This window comes from Loxodonta africana, chromosome 10 (genome assembly GCF_030014295.1).
Source record: "Loxodonta africana isolate mLoxAfr1 chromosome 10, mLoxAfr1.hap2, whole genome shotgun sequence".
Lineage (NCBI taxonomy): Eukaryota > Metazoa > Chordata > Mammalia > Proboscidea > Elephantidae > Loxodonta > Loxodonta africana.
The window spans coordinates 34,286,492-34,303,484 of NC_087351.1; the positions used below are offsets into that span (position 1 = coordinate 34,286,492).

A 16,993-nucleotide genomic window follows, 5' to 3' on the forward strand; every position below is an offset into this window, starting at 1 on the left:
TACGGGTGAGGGCAGGCTGGTCCCTGGAGCTGGGACCTCCTATTGGGTCTAAGGTGAGGCTGTTTTCATGCCCTCCTCTTCTTTGCTTCACCTTCTCATTTGTGTAATGGGAACAGTCACCCACAGCTTCTTCTATCAGACCCTTTGCTTCCAGCCAAAAAACTGACTGGGTCAAGGCCTTCCTGGCAATCCTGTGGGGCTAGGCCTGTATCCCTACTCTAGGGGAAAGGGTCAGAAAAATATGAGGATGCAGGTGACCACTGCAGAAAGCAAAAGGAAGTTAGGGGGCAGGTGATGAACAATGGGGGAGAAGTCAGAGATGATGGGGCCATAGAACTTGGGGTTATTGAAGATGAAGATGAAGAAGGGGCCAGAGAACAAAAGGGGTGGGGGTCAAAGGAGATAGAAGGAAAAGGAAGTGTTCACAAAGGTGGGTGATTAGGAGGAGGTCTGATAAAAAGGGCAGCAGAGATCATAGAAGTGAGGCATCCTGGAGACAGGCGAGATGACATTCTCTAGTTTTGGGTACCAAGCCAACCAAGGAAATTCCCATAATGCCAGTTCACAAAGGTGCAGACTAGCAGGACACCATTGCTTTGACCCTACGCCCAGAAAATGCAGAGCCAAGTTTACCCAATAGGCTACCAGGCTGATAAAGTTCATCACAACTTCCATGAGCACAGCACTTTAAACAGTTTTTGGAAATGCTTTCAGGTTTTTTTTGTTTGTTTTTTATCTCAGGGTACTCCCTCCAAAAGAAAAAATTTGAATAACCAAAACAGGTTTGCTGATAATAAAACCAGGTTCCAGTCAGCTTGCTTCCACAGGCCCTGCCTGCCAGTAACTGAACACCTAGTGCTGAGTGAGCAGCAGTCGGCATGTACAAGGTGGGTGTAGAGAGGGCTGGCAGAGGATGGTGCTGAGCAGAGAAGGAGCAGAGGTGTTGCTGAGGGTGGAGGCAGGCCAGGCTCCCCAGCAGAGTGGGGCTGGGAGCTGGGTGGAGCTAGAAACCAGGATCTCACTGAGCAGCTGGGGGAGTGGTTGAGAGAGAGGAGGGACCCAGGTTACAGGAGAGTAGTTCTCTCCCTGGCTTTTTCCTACAGGTGGTTGCTGTCCTGGCAATGGTCATGGGAACGCACACCTTAAATTTTCAGTTCCACGAGGACAGATCCCACTGGCCCAGCTGCTGCTCCAGCAAAGGACAGGACTCCTCTGAGGAGTGGCTGAAGTGGAACCCTGTGGTGGTGACCCCTCCAGAGACTGCCAGCCTCACCCACCATGGGGAGTCTTGCCAGGCCAGTGAGGATGGACCCCTTAACAGCAGGGCCATCTCCCCCTGGAGATATGAGTGAGTCTGCTCTCTCCCCTCCCAAATGCTTGCCTGTCTTGCTCCCCTCTGTGTGCCAGTCAAGCTGTATGTGAGGGCCAAGGGACGTACCACTCAAGTTCAGCCTGTTGTGGTTGTTTTGTGCTGATGAGTCGATTCTCACTCTTAGCGACCCAATGTGACAGAGTAGAACTGCCCCATAGGGTTTCCTAGGCTGTAATCTTTATCTTTACGGGCGGAGCGGCTGGTGGGTTCCAATCACTGACCCTTTGTTTAGTAGTCAAGTGCTTAACCATTGCACCACCGGAGCTCCTTAAGTCCAGCCTACCTTCCCCTTTTTATCTCTGGGGGCCATAAAGCCTTAGGAGTTAGATGAGGCCAGGATTTGAGTCCTAACTCTAACTCTTATTGGATGACCACAGGCCGATTACTCAAGGTTCCAAAGCTCAGTTTTTTTTCTTCTGTGAAACGGGGATAATACCCTACAGGCTAAATCGCAAATCAAGTGAGTTAATACGTGTAAAAGTCTGTACTTAGTACAGGAAATGTCAGTTTTCTCCTTTGCTTCTTTTCCTATCCCTACAGTAGCCGTGTTTTTCTAGCTAAAATAGCAGGAAATAATGGTAGGGCATAGACACAAAGCATCCCAACACCAAATGCTACTGCCCTGGGCCATGAATGGGTTATATGTATAGTAAGATACTGAAACCCTCAGCCTTTATGGGCAGCTGGATGGCTGGTTATGTTTGGTCATGAGCAGTGCTCTTTCCCTCAGTATGTCACACAATATAGTAATTCTCTATTTGTGTCATGATGTGAAAAATATTAGGAAGCACCGAAATAGGTAAAAAAGAAGCAAAATATTAGAAAGAAGGGCCTTAGGGATCCCAAACCTATTTTTTGTTCTACCTTGAGTCCTCCCTTAATGTTTGTGCTCCCACTTCCTGTCAGTCTAGTTGGGCTTAGCCTGGGTTTTAGGGATGGATGTGGTTCAGTGGGGTAGACAGCGCGTTAGCTTTAACTGAGACTAGGTCCAGGGTGGAGACTCTAGGTGACTATGCTCTGGAGTAGTCTCAGAAGGCAGGCTAGATCCTGGGCCAAATCCGATGGTGTGGGAGCCCCTTAGGGGATGGCTGACTCAGCTGCGGTCTAGACCCCTCTTTGGAAGGTTGTGAACCCCTGATAACCACTTGGCAGGACTTTCCCAAAGTGTGTCATGTGCAACACTTTTCCACAAGCTGCTCCTCAGAAAAAAGTGACCGTGTCAAGTACGTATGGGAAAGGCTGCTCCAGCTCCTACCTCTGGGCGTTTCATGATGCCCTCAGCACACTGAAGTCTGCGGAAAAACTTTTAATCTCAGTGTTTCCCAAACTCACTTGGCTACAGAACCCTTCCGCCTCCCCAACAGGTTACTTATTAGGGAACCCACTTTGGGAACTGATGCACTGGGTGAGCCCCAGTGTGGCAGGGCTTGTCTGTTTGGAGAAAGGTTCTACAACCTAAGGGCTGTTTCCTGCTAGGATACTGAAGTCCTAGGCCTTTGGAACATCTACTTATTAGTGGTTTTCAAATATTTCTTTGATCACGAAATCCTTTTAAAATAAGTAAATAAGTCTTACCACACACTTTGACATGTGCTTAGGATATATGCATAGACAGTGCCTGGGAGGATAAACAAGAAACTCTTGAGAGTGGCTCCTTCTGGGGAGTGAAACTGGTAGGGAGAAAGACAGTCTTCACTTTATACTCTTTTGTACTTAGGAAAAAAAAAAAAAAAACCAAGCCCAGTGCTGTCCAGTAGATTCCGACTCGTAGCAACCCTATTGTACCTAGGTTAAAAAAAAAAAAAAGAAACTGAAAAAGTAATAACAATTACAAAAAGAAGCCTCATTCCAAAGCCCAGTGTATGCACACTGAAGCAGAGCTGGTCTGCTGGAGACTCAGTTTCCCCTGCTTCCTCAGGGTCTCTGGGTCAGCTGGAAACCACTTTCTAGAGCCCTACCCTCATTTGCAGTTAGGGAAAATAAGTGTCACAGAGTCAGGCAATTCGGGGCCAGAGCTGGGACTAGAAGCCAGGCGGCCCACCGCACTCTTTGCTTCCTCTGGCTCTCCCACTCCGCCTGCCCTGCCCCGTGCGCCCCGCCTCCTCCAGGGCCTGACCAGTGCCACCCCCACAGGTTAGACAGAGACTTGGACCGGCTCCCCCAGGACCTGTACCACGCCCGCTGCCTGTGCCCCCACTGCGTCAGCCTACAGACGGGCTCCCACATGGACCCCCTGGGCAACTCAGAGCTGCTCTACCACAACCAGACCGTCTTCTACCGGCGGCGGTGCCGCGGCAAGCAAGGTGCCCATGATGGCTACTGCCTGGAGCGTAGGCTCTACCGTGTCTCCTTGGCGTGCGTGTGCGTGCGGCCCCGCGTGATGGCCTAGGGGTGCCCGCCCGAGGCCCGTCCCTCGTCGGGAAAGCTGGCACGAGGAGAGCTGTGGGCAACCCAAATGCTCAGCCCCTCCAGAGCACCACCTCCATGGAGCAGCAGGAGGACCCTGGGACAGAATGGGGAGCTTTGGGGCGGGGGGGAACCTGCACTCTTGCACTTTTTGGAGAGGATGAAAATGCAGGGTGAAGGGGACAGCTGCTGGTTATGGCTACTGGAAGCTGGTGTCCTGGCACTATCCTCTCAGGAGGAAAGGTCTTCAAAGCTCTGCCCATTTCTCCAGGTCACCACTCCTGTCCTGCCATCCCCAGCTGCCCTGGTACAGCATAGGCACTTTCTTGATATTTTCCCTTTTGCCAATGGAGAGCCCCTTGTTTCACTTGCTGGTTGGATAGTTCATTCACTCATTCATTCATTCATTCACTCATGCATTGATGCATCAAATTCTCAGTGAGCATCTACTTTGTGCGTATCAACGTGTAGTTACTAGTCTTTTGACATGGGTGATTCTGAGGAGGGAGGCTGCTGTTAAGCATGGAGAGACTTATCCAAATAAATAATCTGTATTAAAAATGGCCTAATTTGTCTTTGGCACCTCGTGGTCCCCACCTTGGTCACTCTCCCCATCAGCCTCGCCTACTACTGCCCACCCTGCCAACACCCTCTGCTTTCCAGAGTTCCCACCCCGCCCTCTCATTCCTTCCCCTCTCTAGCTCCCTGGCTCACCCAGAGCACATGGGTGGGGGTCAGGCCACCCTCCCGGCATGCTGGAGAGACAGAAGCCCATTGAGGCACAGCAGCAGGCACACAGCGCCCCCTTGTCCCCCAACAATCCGTCTTTGTCCTCTGGTCCTGGCTGCTACCGCTCGGTCCTGGGAGGGGGGAAATGCTGCCTGGGCAAGACTCCAGCTTCTACCCTCCCTAAAAGGAAAAGGAAGAAACAAGGAGCCAAGGAAGAGGGTTAAGGTTAGGAGAGGGGGACACAACTTCTTCAGACTTAGGTCCTTCGGGGGCACCCAGTCCTGCCCTTGTTTCTCTGCTCACCTCCCAGCTCCTCCCATTTCCTCCGTTGAACCCCTCCTCTCCCCCTTCTCCCCTTCTCCAGGCTGGGTCAGCTCCGAGAAAGGGGAGGGGTTAGCCACTCTCATCTGGGCAGCCTCCCTGGCAGCCGCCTTGGTCTGGGCCCAGAGGGCAGGCTTCCTGGACAACTTTCAGGTTTTTTGCACTTTCCTGCTGCTTCTGTCTGCTCCCTCATCCTGCCAGGTTTCATTTTCCCTTCCAGGCTGCTGGTGGTGGTGTGGGGGGCTGTGCCCAGCGGACCCCATGAAGATGCTTGGTGCTCGGGACCGCCCGGGCTGGCCCCCCGGGGAGGGGACTGCTGCAGGGCTCCAGGGCTTTGCTGTGGACAAGACCTTCCTCTCCTCCCTCAGAGGCATCCTGCTGGAAACTGAGCTGGTAACAGCCGCCACCTGACCTGGCGCCTCATTTCTCCTCTCCCCTCTCCCCAACTCAGCCCTACACTGGGCCTCCCCCAGGCTCACCCCTCACAGCCCCCCTTCCTAGGGTTTCTGGACTCCCTCCTGCCCCCACCTTTCTCTCCCTTACCTCCTACTCTGCCTTCTTGCCACCTCCCCAGCTGGAGGCAGCTGCAGCAAGGTTTCAGTTGGAGCAGGAAGGATTGAAGTTAGACTTAAGGACCGCTCTCTGGGACTTCCAGGGGAGTGTGAGATGTAGAGTTGGGATGGGAAAATGTTGGCCTGTCTTTCCCAGGCTCTAAGAGGGCTACTTCTTGGCATGTCCAAGAAGTTCAACTATCAAAAGGGGCAGACTTCCTGCAGCCCCACTTTATCTGTTGTTGGCTCCCCGTGAAAACCGTTCTCAGGAAAGGCTCTTTCCCTGGTCTCTGAGTAAGGCCTTGTGGAAACTTGAGTCCTCTGCATATATGGCATCCTACACTGCCAGAGCCCAGGGACCGCCGGTGGGTGTACTCCATGGCCTCCTAGGCCTTGTCTCAGTGTGGAGCCAAGGGCTCTGGTCCTTGTTAGAGGTGTTTTAGGATCTGGGAGTGGGGAGAGCATTATGGGGAAGGGGATGCGGCCTGGGGCCCAGAACTGCTGTGGGCATAACTCCAGGGGCTGATGTTCACATTGAACTCTGCCTTGGGCTGAGGGGGAGGAGGGGGACACCACTGTCGTGAATTACCATATGAATGGCGTCACCTGGAGTTGTGCTGCTTGGCCTTAGTGCTGGGGCTGCTGGAATCCCTGGACAGGGGGTAGCCTGGGTTGGCAGAGGTGGGACACTGGAGACTGCCTTTAGTAGGAATGAGCTCTGGCTTCTCTCCAAGGACTGGCTTCTCTCCAAGGAAGGATGGGTGGTGCCAACCCTGGGGGCGGGGGGAGGGGGGAGCTCCCGAGGAGAGGGGAGCTCCTGAGGAGGGGGGAGCTCCTGAGGAGGGGAAAGCAAAGACCTGGCCTGTGGGCTGTGTCCCTTCCTGGCAAGTTGCACTCCCTTGGTCCTGCAGGCCCTGACCTTCATCATCTTTATCTGCTTCACGGCCTCCATCTCTGCCTACATGGCCGCGCCGCTGCTCGAGTTCTTCATCACACTCGCCTTTCTCTTCCTCTATGCCACCCAGTACTACAAGCGCTTGGATCGGCTTAACTGGCCCTGTCTGGTAAGGAGTCTTCCCTCCCCAGCCTCACTGTAGTCTCTTCCTTCTCCTCCTCTTGCAATCTCCCTCCTCATCCTATACCCAAGCCATATGGGGTTTAGTCCCGACTCCCCAGCTGTGCTTCGCCCCATGCTGTGTCCTGCACTCAAAAACTGCCTTGACCCACACTGACTTCACAGTTACAAGGGTCACCGACAGTGAGGGGATGCACACGTCCTGCCCACACGTCCTGCCCTATATCTGGTCTCTCACTCACATAGGTCCAGGCCCAGCCCAGGCCTGCCCTCCCCCTCCCCACCTATAGGGTCTGACCGGTGGGCTCCAGCCATTGTGCCCCAGTTCTACTCCAGGCCCCTGGCTCCCTGGGTAGCTCAGGGTTCATTTGCATCCATTTGCTGGGTAGCAGTATGAGCTCTTTTTCGAAAGTGCTTTATATTGTGTCCAGGGTTACCCCCATGTAGGGATGAAGAATGCCTGAAGGCCAGGCTGCTCACTAGTCTAGAAAAACCTCAAGGTGGATGCCCCCCTACCCTCTGACCCTCCCTTTGGCCCTGTACCCTGACCCCTCACAGGACTTCCTCCGCTGTGTCAGTGCCATCATCATCTTCCTGGTGGTCTCCTTTGCCGCTGTGACCTCCCGGGATGGAGCCGCCATTGCTGCTTTTGTGAGTCCAGCCCTGCAGGGCTCCCCACCCCCCCAGGATCTCTGGCTGATGGTTGCACACTTTCCGTGCCTCCCCCCAAGCTAATACCAGTACCCAGGGATCTGGCTCTCACCTGGCCTCATACCATCCATCCCCTCTCCCCTAATTCCATGGCCCGATGGCCTTGGTTGTGCCATTCCTGCTCCTATTCCCACAGGTTTTTGGCATCATCCTGGTTTCTGTCTTGGCCTTTGATGCCTTCAAGATCTATCAGACTGAGATGGCACCCAGTGCCACCGAGGGTGAGTGCTTGTGCTCTGGGGAGAGGAGATGCCCCTCCCCAAGCTACCCCATCCTGACATCCCTTCCCCTGCCTGGCTCCATCTTCACAGGGGACCAGCAGTGACCCCCGGGACTACCTGGCTCCCAAGGCCCAGCCAGATAAAGGGGACAGTAGCACCCAGACATGCTTCCTTTGGCTTCTTTAGTCCCCCCGCCCACCGTCCCCCAGCCCACACCAGCAGAAATGGAGCCTGGCCTGAGAAGCCACTGTGGACTGGCCAGTGGAGCCTGGTACTCTGGGATCTGGCTACTGATGAAGCTCCTGACAGGGAAGAGGTGTTACAGAGGGAGGCAGGGAGGGAGTGAGGAGGAAGCTGGGCCCCCAAGTCGTTGCCAAATTAAAAGATTCAAATAATACTGGTGAGTCTTTTTCTTCCCCAGAAATCAGGCAGATGAGGGATAACAATACCAAGGTATATTCATGGAAATGTTGCCTGGAGCAGATCACGGTCCCTCTCTGAGACCCAGTCTGAGCAATGAGGAGGTGGGGGGCTGGACCAAAGAATGCAGAAGACATCCTCCAACACAAAACTTCTATGCCATAAATCTCTGTGCCTGAGGCCACTCTGTATTGTGCTGGTAGCTGGGGACCTGGTGTTCTGTGTCTGAGAAGGCACACACCTTCCTGATGTTTGTGCCCCCCCGCCGCCACGCCTGTACACACAGGTTTGTTAGTGGGTTTGAAATAAGGTACTCCCCTGAGGTGTGTGAAGAGTTCCCCCTAATGCTGTGGGAAAGACATGGCCTGCATACTGTGGGTGAGAGTTCAGCCCGTGGCATCAAACAAGGGCAGAGATTCCCAAAATGCTGGTGCTGGAAGAGCCCTTAGATATCTGGTCCAGTACCCTCATTCCAGTTACCGAACGTGACCTCCTTATTTGTAATAGAGCAAAGGCTAGAATCTAGCCCTCCTGACACCTAGACAGATGTTCTGGATACTGTACTGAGCCCCCTTATAGATCAGAAAAAATGGTCCACGTCATCCCAGCTGCTTCCACCACTGAGCCACCTTCCCAGCTTGCTAGCATCTCAGCAAACATTCCCTGAACATCTGTGTGCAGACCCTGCACTGGGCACCAGGGATTCTGAGGTGACAGGCAGGTCTGGAGAGCTCACAGATGGGCCATTGTCAGTATGTAAAGGACAATCACAGCTGCCCACGGTAAATGTCATGGGAGAGCTCAGCTGAAAGGGAGCTCAGAACAGGCACCTGCTGCAGCCTGGGACACCCCTCCAAGCCCTGGACTGCCCAGCATGGTCTAGCTCAGCAGCTTCATCCAAGCTGACATGCTAGCCCCTCTCTCAGATACTTGTTTGTTCTCGCCCTGAAATGCCCTTCCTTATTCCCTAATGCTCCTTCCCAATGCAAGCCCTGCTCGGACCCTGGGACTCTGGTATTGATGCTCTGCCCCGCTCTTGGCCTGACTTTCCATCTCCCACTCCCTGTTCCCCTTTGCTTGTGTCCTGGCTCCTCATCAGGGCTGGTAATCTCTCCAGAGCTAGAACCAGCTGGGTCTTGTGTTTCTCTGGTCTCCGTGCACAGTTTTCAGGGCTTCATTCACGGTCTATTCTTAAGACTAGTTGACTGACCCAGCCTGAGTAGGGATAGAAATGGCTTGGCTAGGGGCATCTGGGAGATGGGGTGGCCAGGTGAGGGATGAGAAGGTGGTCAGGGGAGCCTCGTCTCGAAGTCCATCTGAGGGGTGGGGATTGAGCAGAATGCAGTCTGACCCAGCCCTGTCCACTGAGCAGCCACGTGACTTGGTCCAGAACATCACTGCCAGAACCTCAGAGCGAGTGGCAGTGTGAGTCTGGGGGTGGGCACACCTACGGCCCATGCACTTGTTGGGTTATGTGTGAGATGAGCAATGCCCAGCCTTGGTCCATGCTGTACGTTGGTTCTGGCTCAGTATCAGCTGGTGCAGAGATTCATGATGCCCTCGTGGTGGGGCTCTGACCCACAGAGCCTGGAATGACAAGGAGGGAGGCTCCCTGTGAGTTAGTGCCAAGGAACTGATTAGAGTGGAACCTGTCCCATCCTCTTCTTCTGTACGCCTATGCCTAGCCAGCTCTGAGCCTCTCCTGGTATCAGTGGGACATTCATTTTGGAGGCAACAGGGTGTGGGTAGGTGGAGGTGACTTCAGCTTCAGCACCCAAATTCTATCTCCCAGCATCTAGATTTGGCTCACCCTTCTGGTACTTTTGCACCAGAAAATCTGAAATTTCTCCCCTCTCCTCCCTTATATGGTTGACTGAGCAGAACTGGGGTTCATGGCCATCCCACCTCAGGCAGACACCTTACTTTTCTGGCCCCTTGTGTCCTCCTCTACAGATGTGAGTTGCCATGGCTCATGTAGCTCTAATACAGGGCCCGATGCCACCCTGCTCCCAGCCCTCCTACTCCAGGATGGACAGTCAGCGGGAAGGACAGAGGGGTTCAGGCAGAGTCCACACTCATGTTTATTATAGGTTAGCCAGGACGAGATTCCTGAGACGGCTTCACTCCTCATCGTGCATTTTTTGCTGAGAAAGGAATAAGAAGTGTAAGGGAGTAGCTGGCAGAAGCGAGGAGAGTGTGAGGAGGAAGCCCTAGAGCTTTCAAGGGCCTAAGGGAGTTCCCCTGAGAGGGAGCAGTTAGGGCCTCAGGGATTGTGGGGTCCCATGTCAGGGGTCCTTATGGTTTAGGGGCTTGGGACTGGGACTCTCTGCAGAGGTTCCAGTCTGTAGGGGTTCTCAGATTATAGGTGCTGTGAAACCCTCAGGGCTGTCCAAATACAGGGTGAGGAGTGCCTATTCTGAGGAGCACTCATGTCGGGGGGGCTGGGGGAGGAGCCCACCTTGGCGCTGATGTCACGGCTCTTGGCCCGCAGCTTGTTGACCTGGGACTCGGCGATGTCTGCCCGCTCCTCTGCCTCATCCAGCTCGTGCTGTGCTTTGCGGAACTTGGACAGGTTGGTGTTGGCCTGTTCCTCCTGTGGAGGTGAGGTGGGGGGATGAGGTGAGAGGGGCTGTGGGGGGATTCCCAGCCTCCTAGTCTGGCTTCCTGTTCCTGAGCCAGGGGCTTAGTGCTCCCACCCCTCACCTGTATTCCTGCAACAGCCTCCCCAGTGGTAGCCTGCTTCTGGGTTGGCTCCCTCCTCAGACTTTTCTAGCACTCATACTCCCTCATGGCCAACTACTATCCAAGATGAATCCCATGCTGCCTGGTCCAGCCCACCTCAGGATCCAGCTTCACGGTACCTGTCCAACCATGACTCAGATAGATGCTCCCCCACCCAAGGTTTCCTGCACAGGTGTGCTCACTGACACCTCACATCCATTCTTTCAGTGCACCTAGAATGACTCGCCACTTCTCTCTGCCTAGTCAGGCCCCCTTAGGCCCAATCCCAGAGCCGCCTTCCCAGGAAGCCTCCTGGCTCCTTTCCTTCCTTCAGCAGTGTCCACCTCCCATGTTCTGGCATTAGTGTCTACACTGCCTTCTCCTGGGCTTATAGGTATATGGATTATAAACTCTGTTGCGGGAGCTGGGTCTAAGACAGCACTGATTTTCTTAACTCATTGTACTCAACACAACCCTGAGCACATGGGACATGTATATCAAATGTATGAGTTAAAATGAACAGCAAACTCTTTGTCCAGGCCCCGTGCTGTGGCGGACAGTCGTTGATTCTCCAACACAGGAGGTGTGTTGATGAAAGAATAGAGAAAACAATGGACCCACCGCCTCTTCAGCCTGGCGCTTGTAGGCCTTGACCTTTAGCTGCAGCTTGTCCACCAGATCTTGTAGCCGAAGCAGGTTCTTCTTGTCCTCCTCCGTCTAGGAGGGGGATAAGGGGGGACAAGAAGCTAGTTTTTGGGGAGGAGAAAATTGCAAGTGCTTTTTGTCCCCTCATCTCTCCACTCTTCTCCCCATGCCTGAGCTGCCTCTTCTTCCAATATCCCGGGCCAAAGAGGTGGTGGGGAAGATTCCATCTCTGACTCCACTTGTAGGCCAAAGGGGCAAGGTAAGTTTCTTAGGGATCTAAAAAGCAATGAGGGCTGTGGTTCCAAGCTGGAAGGAGTGGATGGGTGGGGTTCACAACCAGACAAAATTCCCTAATGTGATAATATGAAGTATTAGGTCTGTTCCAGTTCCAACTTGGAGGATAAAGGTAACAACATAAATGCTCTTGGCCAGTAGTTCTAGTGTGACAAGAGTAATAATGAGGAGCACAGGAAGAAGGGAGTATTATTATAGCCCAGAGTCTCATTCTAATAAATCGTCCTGGGCCAGAACTCAGGCACCAGGGTCACTGGTTCTACTCTCACGTATCATTCCTATCGCTATATCGTGTTCTGTTTCCTCTACTCGGATGCTATTCCCACTTTTGTCCATAACGCATCAGTGGTTCGACATCAATATCTCGTTTCTGTGCCTCTGGTATCCATCTGTCAAATGGATCAATACTCCCTGTCCCCACTGTCTTTCCTTCCCAGGCACACTGTGAAAAATAACGTATCAAAGGCAAAAACTTTGAGTTATGGAGAGATGTTAGAACATTCTTAGGGCTTCTTTCTCTAAGGTCTCGCTATTTGTTGTTGTAAAAATTCCGTGGACAATCTGAGTTTTTTTCCATCCTTAACTCTTATCCCTAAAGTGCCACATGATATCCCTCCCTTTCAGGCCAGTGGAAGGTGAAATGGTTCCTTGGATTACTCTGAAGCCTTCCTAGTAATCCTTCAAGTTATTAAAAAACCTGGGGTAATGTTGGTTAAACGAGCCTTCAGAAAGTAGAAGTAGATTTTGCTAGAAAATTCATGGACTCAATCCAAATGACTCTAGAGAAAGTGAAAGAAAATTAATGTAAAGACAGTTCTCAAGGAGCAAGTGCCAGGAAGGTTGGGTGACATTCCTAGAAAGAGGCTGGAGTTTCCTTCTCCAGAGCATGGTCTGTGTGTGGGCCAGGAGGTGGTGCTAGAAAAGCCATTCTGTCTATTACTGAGTGGGCCGCTGATCCAGAGCACTTGCCCTGCCCGCACCTGGTAGGTGAGCTCCTTGATGCGACGCTCACTCTTTCTCATGCCCTTGACTGACTCAACATTGTGTTTCTGCTCAGCCTCCAGCTCGTTCTCCAGCTCTCGAACCCGGGCCTCCAGTTTCTGCAGCTGCTTCTTGCCGCCCTTGAGAGCGATCTGCTCGGCCTCATCCAGTCGGTGCTGCAGGTCCTTGATGGTTTGCTCCATGTTCTTCTTCATGCGCTCCAGGTGGGCACTCGTGTCCTGCTCCTTCTTCAGCTCCTCCGCCATCATAGCGGCCTGTGGGCCAGGAGGGAGGGGCACACATAGCCTGGTTAAGTCCTCACACTCTTACTGCCCAGCCTGGGAGGCAGCAGGTGCTAGGGGGACAGCAGAAGAGACTATTTCAATGGAGTGAGGGGTAATTGAACACAGGCCCCAGGGCCTCTTCCCCCTCAAGGACCACCTCTTTCCGCTCCTGATGTTTGCTCTCCAAGGCCCTCAAACCCATGCTACAGAGTCAAGTTGGTGTTACAACCCAGCAGCCTGGCCTGGACCCAGGGCCCTTGACTGTCTTTCTGGGAGGCAGGAAGGTGAGTGGTCACTCACATCTGTGATGGCCTTCTTGGCCTTCTCCTCAGCATTCCTGCACTCCTGTACTGCTTCCTCCACTTCTGACTGGAGCTGGGTCAGATCTGACTCCATCTTCTTCTTCTGGTTGATGAGGCTGGTGTTCTAGATATGGGTAGAGAAAACAATTGAATATATGCTTTGTTACCTGATTCTACACCTTTATCCAGAGAGCATTAAAAAAAAAGTGGTTATTTTGCTTTTGGGCATTCCTGGGTGGCGAGAATGGTTAAGCACTTGGTTGCTAACCGAAAGGTTGGCAGTTTGAGTTCACTCATGGACCCCTTGGAAGAAAGGCCTGGTGAACTCTTCCCAAGAACCAGCCATTGAAAACCCTATGGAGTACAATTCCACTCTGACACACATGTGGTCATCATGAGTTGGAATTGATTCAACAGCCACTGGTTTGATTTGGTATTTTGTTTTTAACAAGCTATGCCTTTAGGATACTCCTTGCTTGCACTTGTTTTCCTTTTTTCTATGAAAATGGCTATGTTCTAGACCCTGCATCTAAAATGACTCAGCTTTGGAGAAAGATTTCAAATAGCAAAGTTCTATTCCTGAACTCTTTAGTAACACAAACGGAAGCATGGAACTAGTCTTAGGAAAATGGAAACAACTTTTTTTTTTTTTTTAACCAGGGCAATATTCTTGAAATGATTGTAATTATAGAAAGAATGTATATGGGGTAAGGAAGAGGGGACCAGGTCAGTGGTTGGTGTTGTTCCCACATATACGTACTAGATTACGGAACAAAACTCCACAGGGTAGTGCCATAGATGGTCATGAAGACTCATTGTAGAATATAACTGAAGACAGCGTGGATAAGATCGCAGAAAAATGGAGTTCCATGTAGATGTAGTTGTTCTTTAAACACCCAAACTCCCATATTTACAGAGCAAACTGGGGTTGTATTCTAGATTGAGGATGTCAAGAAACAGCATGCATTCCACTACTTCCAGATTTGTGACTTTGGCAGGCATCACCAATCAATCATGACATTCTTAGCTTTTGAATTCAGATCCCCCTTCGAAGATAGTGGTTCCACTACTAACACATGAGAGTTGGCCCAAGAGATGAAATGATTTGCGATCCTGGTTGGACATACTCCTCACTCAGAACATCTGGTTTCCACAGCTGTCCCAGGATCTGACACTCAGCAGGTTTCCACATGGCTGCCCTGACCCGCTTACCTGGGAGTGCAGCAGCTGCACTCGCTCACTGGTCTCAATCAACTCCTGCTCAGCCAGCTTCCGAGACCGTTCTGTCTGCTCCACCATGGCCCGCAGCTCCTCCAGCTCAGCCTGCAGCAGAGTATTGCGCCGTTCCACAATAGCAATGTTCTCCTTCAGGTCATCGTTGGCATGGACTGCGTCATCCAGCTGGATCTGGGTGTCCTGCCAGGGAACGGGCCATGAGGAGAGGCCCAGACCCCACCCAAGTAGGGCCTCCCTCTCCTTCCACTTATGGGTCCAATGCACCCCATCCCACATTTACAAATCTCTTGTCACTTAGGGGGTAAAAGAGCATACTTCCTCATCTACTCCTCAGGCTTGGAGGCTGGATGGTCCAGGATATACTTCAGGGCCTGATCAGCTTTCAATTCCTCCAACCTCCAAGTCCAGGAAGTCCAGGAGGTAGGTGGCTCCCACTTCCTTATGTTCATTAGCCCAAGGCTCTTTCCTAGCCCTCACCATTCCTTTGTACACTCCCACTCAACCTCAGACTCGCCCCCGTTATGAAATCCCCAAATTCTGTTACCTTCAGATGGGCTTGAGTGATCTTCAGGTGCTTCTGAGCCTCCGAAGCTGTCCTGTTGGCCTGGCTGAGCTGGATCTCCATCTCATTAAGGTCACCCTCCATCTTCTTCTTCACCCGCAGGGCCTCGTTGCGGCTGCGCGTCTCCGCGTCCAGGGAGGTCTGCATCGAGTCCACCACACGTAAGTGGTTGCGTTTGGCCTGTTCCATCTCCTCGTCCTTCTCGGTCAGCTTCCGCTCAATCTCTGCCTTGATCTGGTTGAACTCCAGCTGGGCCCGGAGGATCTTGCCCTCCTCATGCTCCAGGGAGGCCTGGTCAGGGGGTGGGGAGAGAGGGCCCAAGGCAGTCAGGATCCAGGGGCAGGATAAGGGAGGGTTGCAGAGAGGAGGCAAGTATCAGCCAGGACTATGGCCTGGAGAATAGAACTGGGAGGTAAGACTGGCATCCTCAGGTCCGGGAGGGTGTAGCGGGGAAGGAAGTTCTGAGCTTCCTGACTCATTGGGCTTCCTCTGTCAAGGAAAGCATTTGGGCTTCACAATTGCCAAGATCCTCCAGTACTAACATTGCATGAATGCCTCACCCATATCATAGAAGAAGGAGGGATTTTATAACCACATATTCAAAAATGCTATCTTTGTTGTCTAGGTCCCTTAGCCTTGAGTGGGAAAAGTTGAAGTCCAAAAGCTCAGGGCTTTTCCCGGGTTCTTAAACTTGAATAATAGTAATAGGTGAAATATATTAAGTTCTTAAATCTGTTACCTCATTTAATCTTCATAAAAATCATGCATAAAATTTTATGAGGTATGTATAATTAATCCCACTTTACAGATGAGAAAACTGAAGCACTGAGAGATTAAGAACCTTGCCAATAACAGTGCAGGCCCATGCTCCTAATCACTGTCCGAGTGGTTATTATGATTGCCAGAATTAAAAATTTTAAAAAACCAGGTGAGAAACAAAACCGTATGGCCTATGATCAGACTTTGATGCTTTCCTCTGTGCAGACTGTAGCTTTGGAGGTAGTCATGGGCGGTGGAAACCGCAGGGCCCCACCCCTGCAGGGTTACCTTGTGACTTTGTGGATGGGAGCCTTTGAGGGAGGAAGAGGGAGGTACAGGGCAGTGATAAGAGGCTTCAGAGGGTGAGAATGCCTGGGACGAAGGATAAGGAACTAACAGGTTTTGTCATAGGGTCAGTATCACCCCCCAGGTGGGAAAGGCAGGGAGTCAGAGCAGAAGTGGGGAGAGGGCCCAAGGCAGGGGTATGGGTGGAATCAGGCCTCACCTCAGCCTCCTCCAGGGCCGACTGCAGCTCCAGCTTCTCCACCTCCAGCTGCTTGCGGATCTTCTCCAGCTCATGCACATTCTTTCCTCCTTCTCCCAGCTGCTCAGTCAGGTCTGAGATCTCCTCTGGGGGTCAGAGGGCCAGAAAGTTCAAAGCCTGTGTCTCCCTGCTTCAACACTGGCCTCCCTGCCCGAGGCCCGCAACACACCCTGAAGGTTCTTGTTCTCCCGCTTGAAGGTCTCCAGGTGCTCCAGGGACTCCTCGTAGGCGTTCTTGAGCTTGAAGAGCTCCGTGCTGAGGGAGCGCGCCTCCTTCTGTGAGGACTCCAGCTCTGACTGTGACTCCTCGTACTTCTGCTTCCACTCGGCCAGGATCTGCCCAGGGAAGGTGCTCACTGTGCTGCTCCCTAGCCCCCACCCCAACCTACCCACAGCCCCCACCTCCAGGTACTGCTCCAGGCCCCTCACCTGGACCCAGCCCTCCTCACCCCTGTGGCTCTGGCTCCTCCCACCTCTAAGGAGGACATCTCTGGCCTCATGCTGACCTGATTTCCTCCCCTGGCCCTCCGCCCTGGCCCGGGCCCTGCCCAGGTGGCCCACCTTGTCGAAGTTCCTCTGCTTCTTGTCCAGGGCTGCAGCGGCGGCATTGGAGCGCTCCACGTCCACCATGAGATCCTCGATCTCATTCTGCAGCCGGTGCTTGGTCTTCTCCAGTGACGAGCACTTGGCATTGACAGCCTCTACAGCCTCCTCGGCGTCTTGCAGCCTCTGGGCCAGCTTCTTCCTGCCCAGGGGGAGAGGTATGTGTGTGTGACTTACCTGGAAAAGTGGGGCCTTGGGATGACCCCACGGAACTGTCAGAAAAGGAGGACCTGCCCTCTTCCAGAAGCTCCTTGGGA

General features: G+C 52.7%; 3 protein-coding genes across 4 annotated transcripts in view; 2 read left to right on the forward strand and 1 right to left on the reverse strand.

Moving 5' to 3' along the window:
* The first annotated feature begins 230 nt into the window (after nucleotides 1-230).
* On the forward strand, nucleotides 231-3,761 carry IL25 (interleukin 25). The gene is made up of 3 exons (XM_064292318.1): nucleotides 231-887; nucleotides 1,104-1,348; nucleotides 3,506-3,761. The coding sequence occupies exons 1-3, from the start codon at nucleotides 879-881 to the stop codon at nucleotides 3,759-3,761; spliced, it is 510 nt and encodes a 169-aa protein (XP_064148388.1). The 5' UTR covers nucleotides 231-878.
* Nucleotides 3,762-4,913: 1,152 nt separating this feature from the next.
* On the forward strand, nucleotides 4,914-8,494 carry CMTM5 (CKLF like MARVEL transmembrane domain containing 5). Its single transcript, XM_023540082.2, has 5 exons — nucleotides 4,914-5,221; nucleotides 6,291-6,443; nucleotides 7,013-7,105; nucleotides 7,302-7,386; nucleotides 7,477-8,494. The coding sequence occupies exons 1-5, from the start codon at nucleotides 5,090-5,092 to the stop codon at nucleotides 7,488-7,490; spliced, it is 477 nt and encodes a 158-aa protein (XP_023395850.2). The 5' UTR covers nucleotides 4,914-5,089; the 3' UTR covers nucleotides 7,491-8,494.
* Nucleotides 8,495-9,867: 1,373 nt separating this feature from the next.
* MYH6 (myosin heavy chain 6) overlaps nucleotides 9,868-16,993 on the reverse strand; it is a 29,356-nt gene continuing 22,230 nt past the window's right edge. For both annotated transcript variants that reach the window (XM_064292316.1, XM_064292315.1), the window contains 10 exons: nucleotides 16,695-16,878; nucleotides 16,304-16,469; nucleotides 16,096-16,220; nucleotides 14,814-15,122; nucleotides 14,246-14,449; nucleotides 13,032-13,157; nucleotides 12,447-12,722; nucleotides 11,149-11,244; nucleotides 10,265-10,399; nucleotides 9,868-9,950 (listed from right to left, as the gene is read on the reverse strand). In XM_064292316.1, the coding sequence (XP_064148386.1) occupies nucleotides 9,927-9,950; nucleotides 10,265-10,399; nucleotides 11,149-11,244; nucleotides 12,447-12,722; nucleotides 13,032-13,157; nucleotides 14,246-14,449; nucleotides 14,814-15,122; nucleotides 16,096-16,220; nucleotides 16,304-16,469; nucleotides 16,695-16,878 (1,645 nt within the window). In that variant the 3' untranslated portion in view covers nucleotides 9,868-9,926. The remainder of the gene's footprint in view (nucleotides 9,951-10,264; nucleotides 10,400-11,148; nucleotides 11,245-12,446; nucleotides 12,723-13,031; nucleotides 13,158-14,245; nucleotides 14,450-14,813; nucleotides 15,123-16,095; nucleotides 16,221-16,303; nucleotides 16,470-16,694; nucleotides 16,879-16,993) is intronic.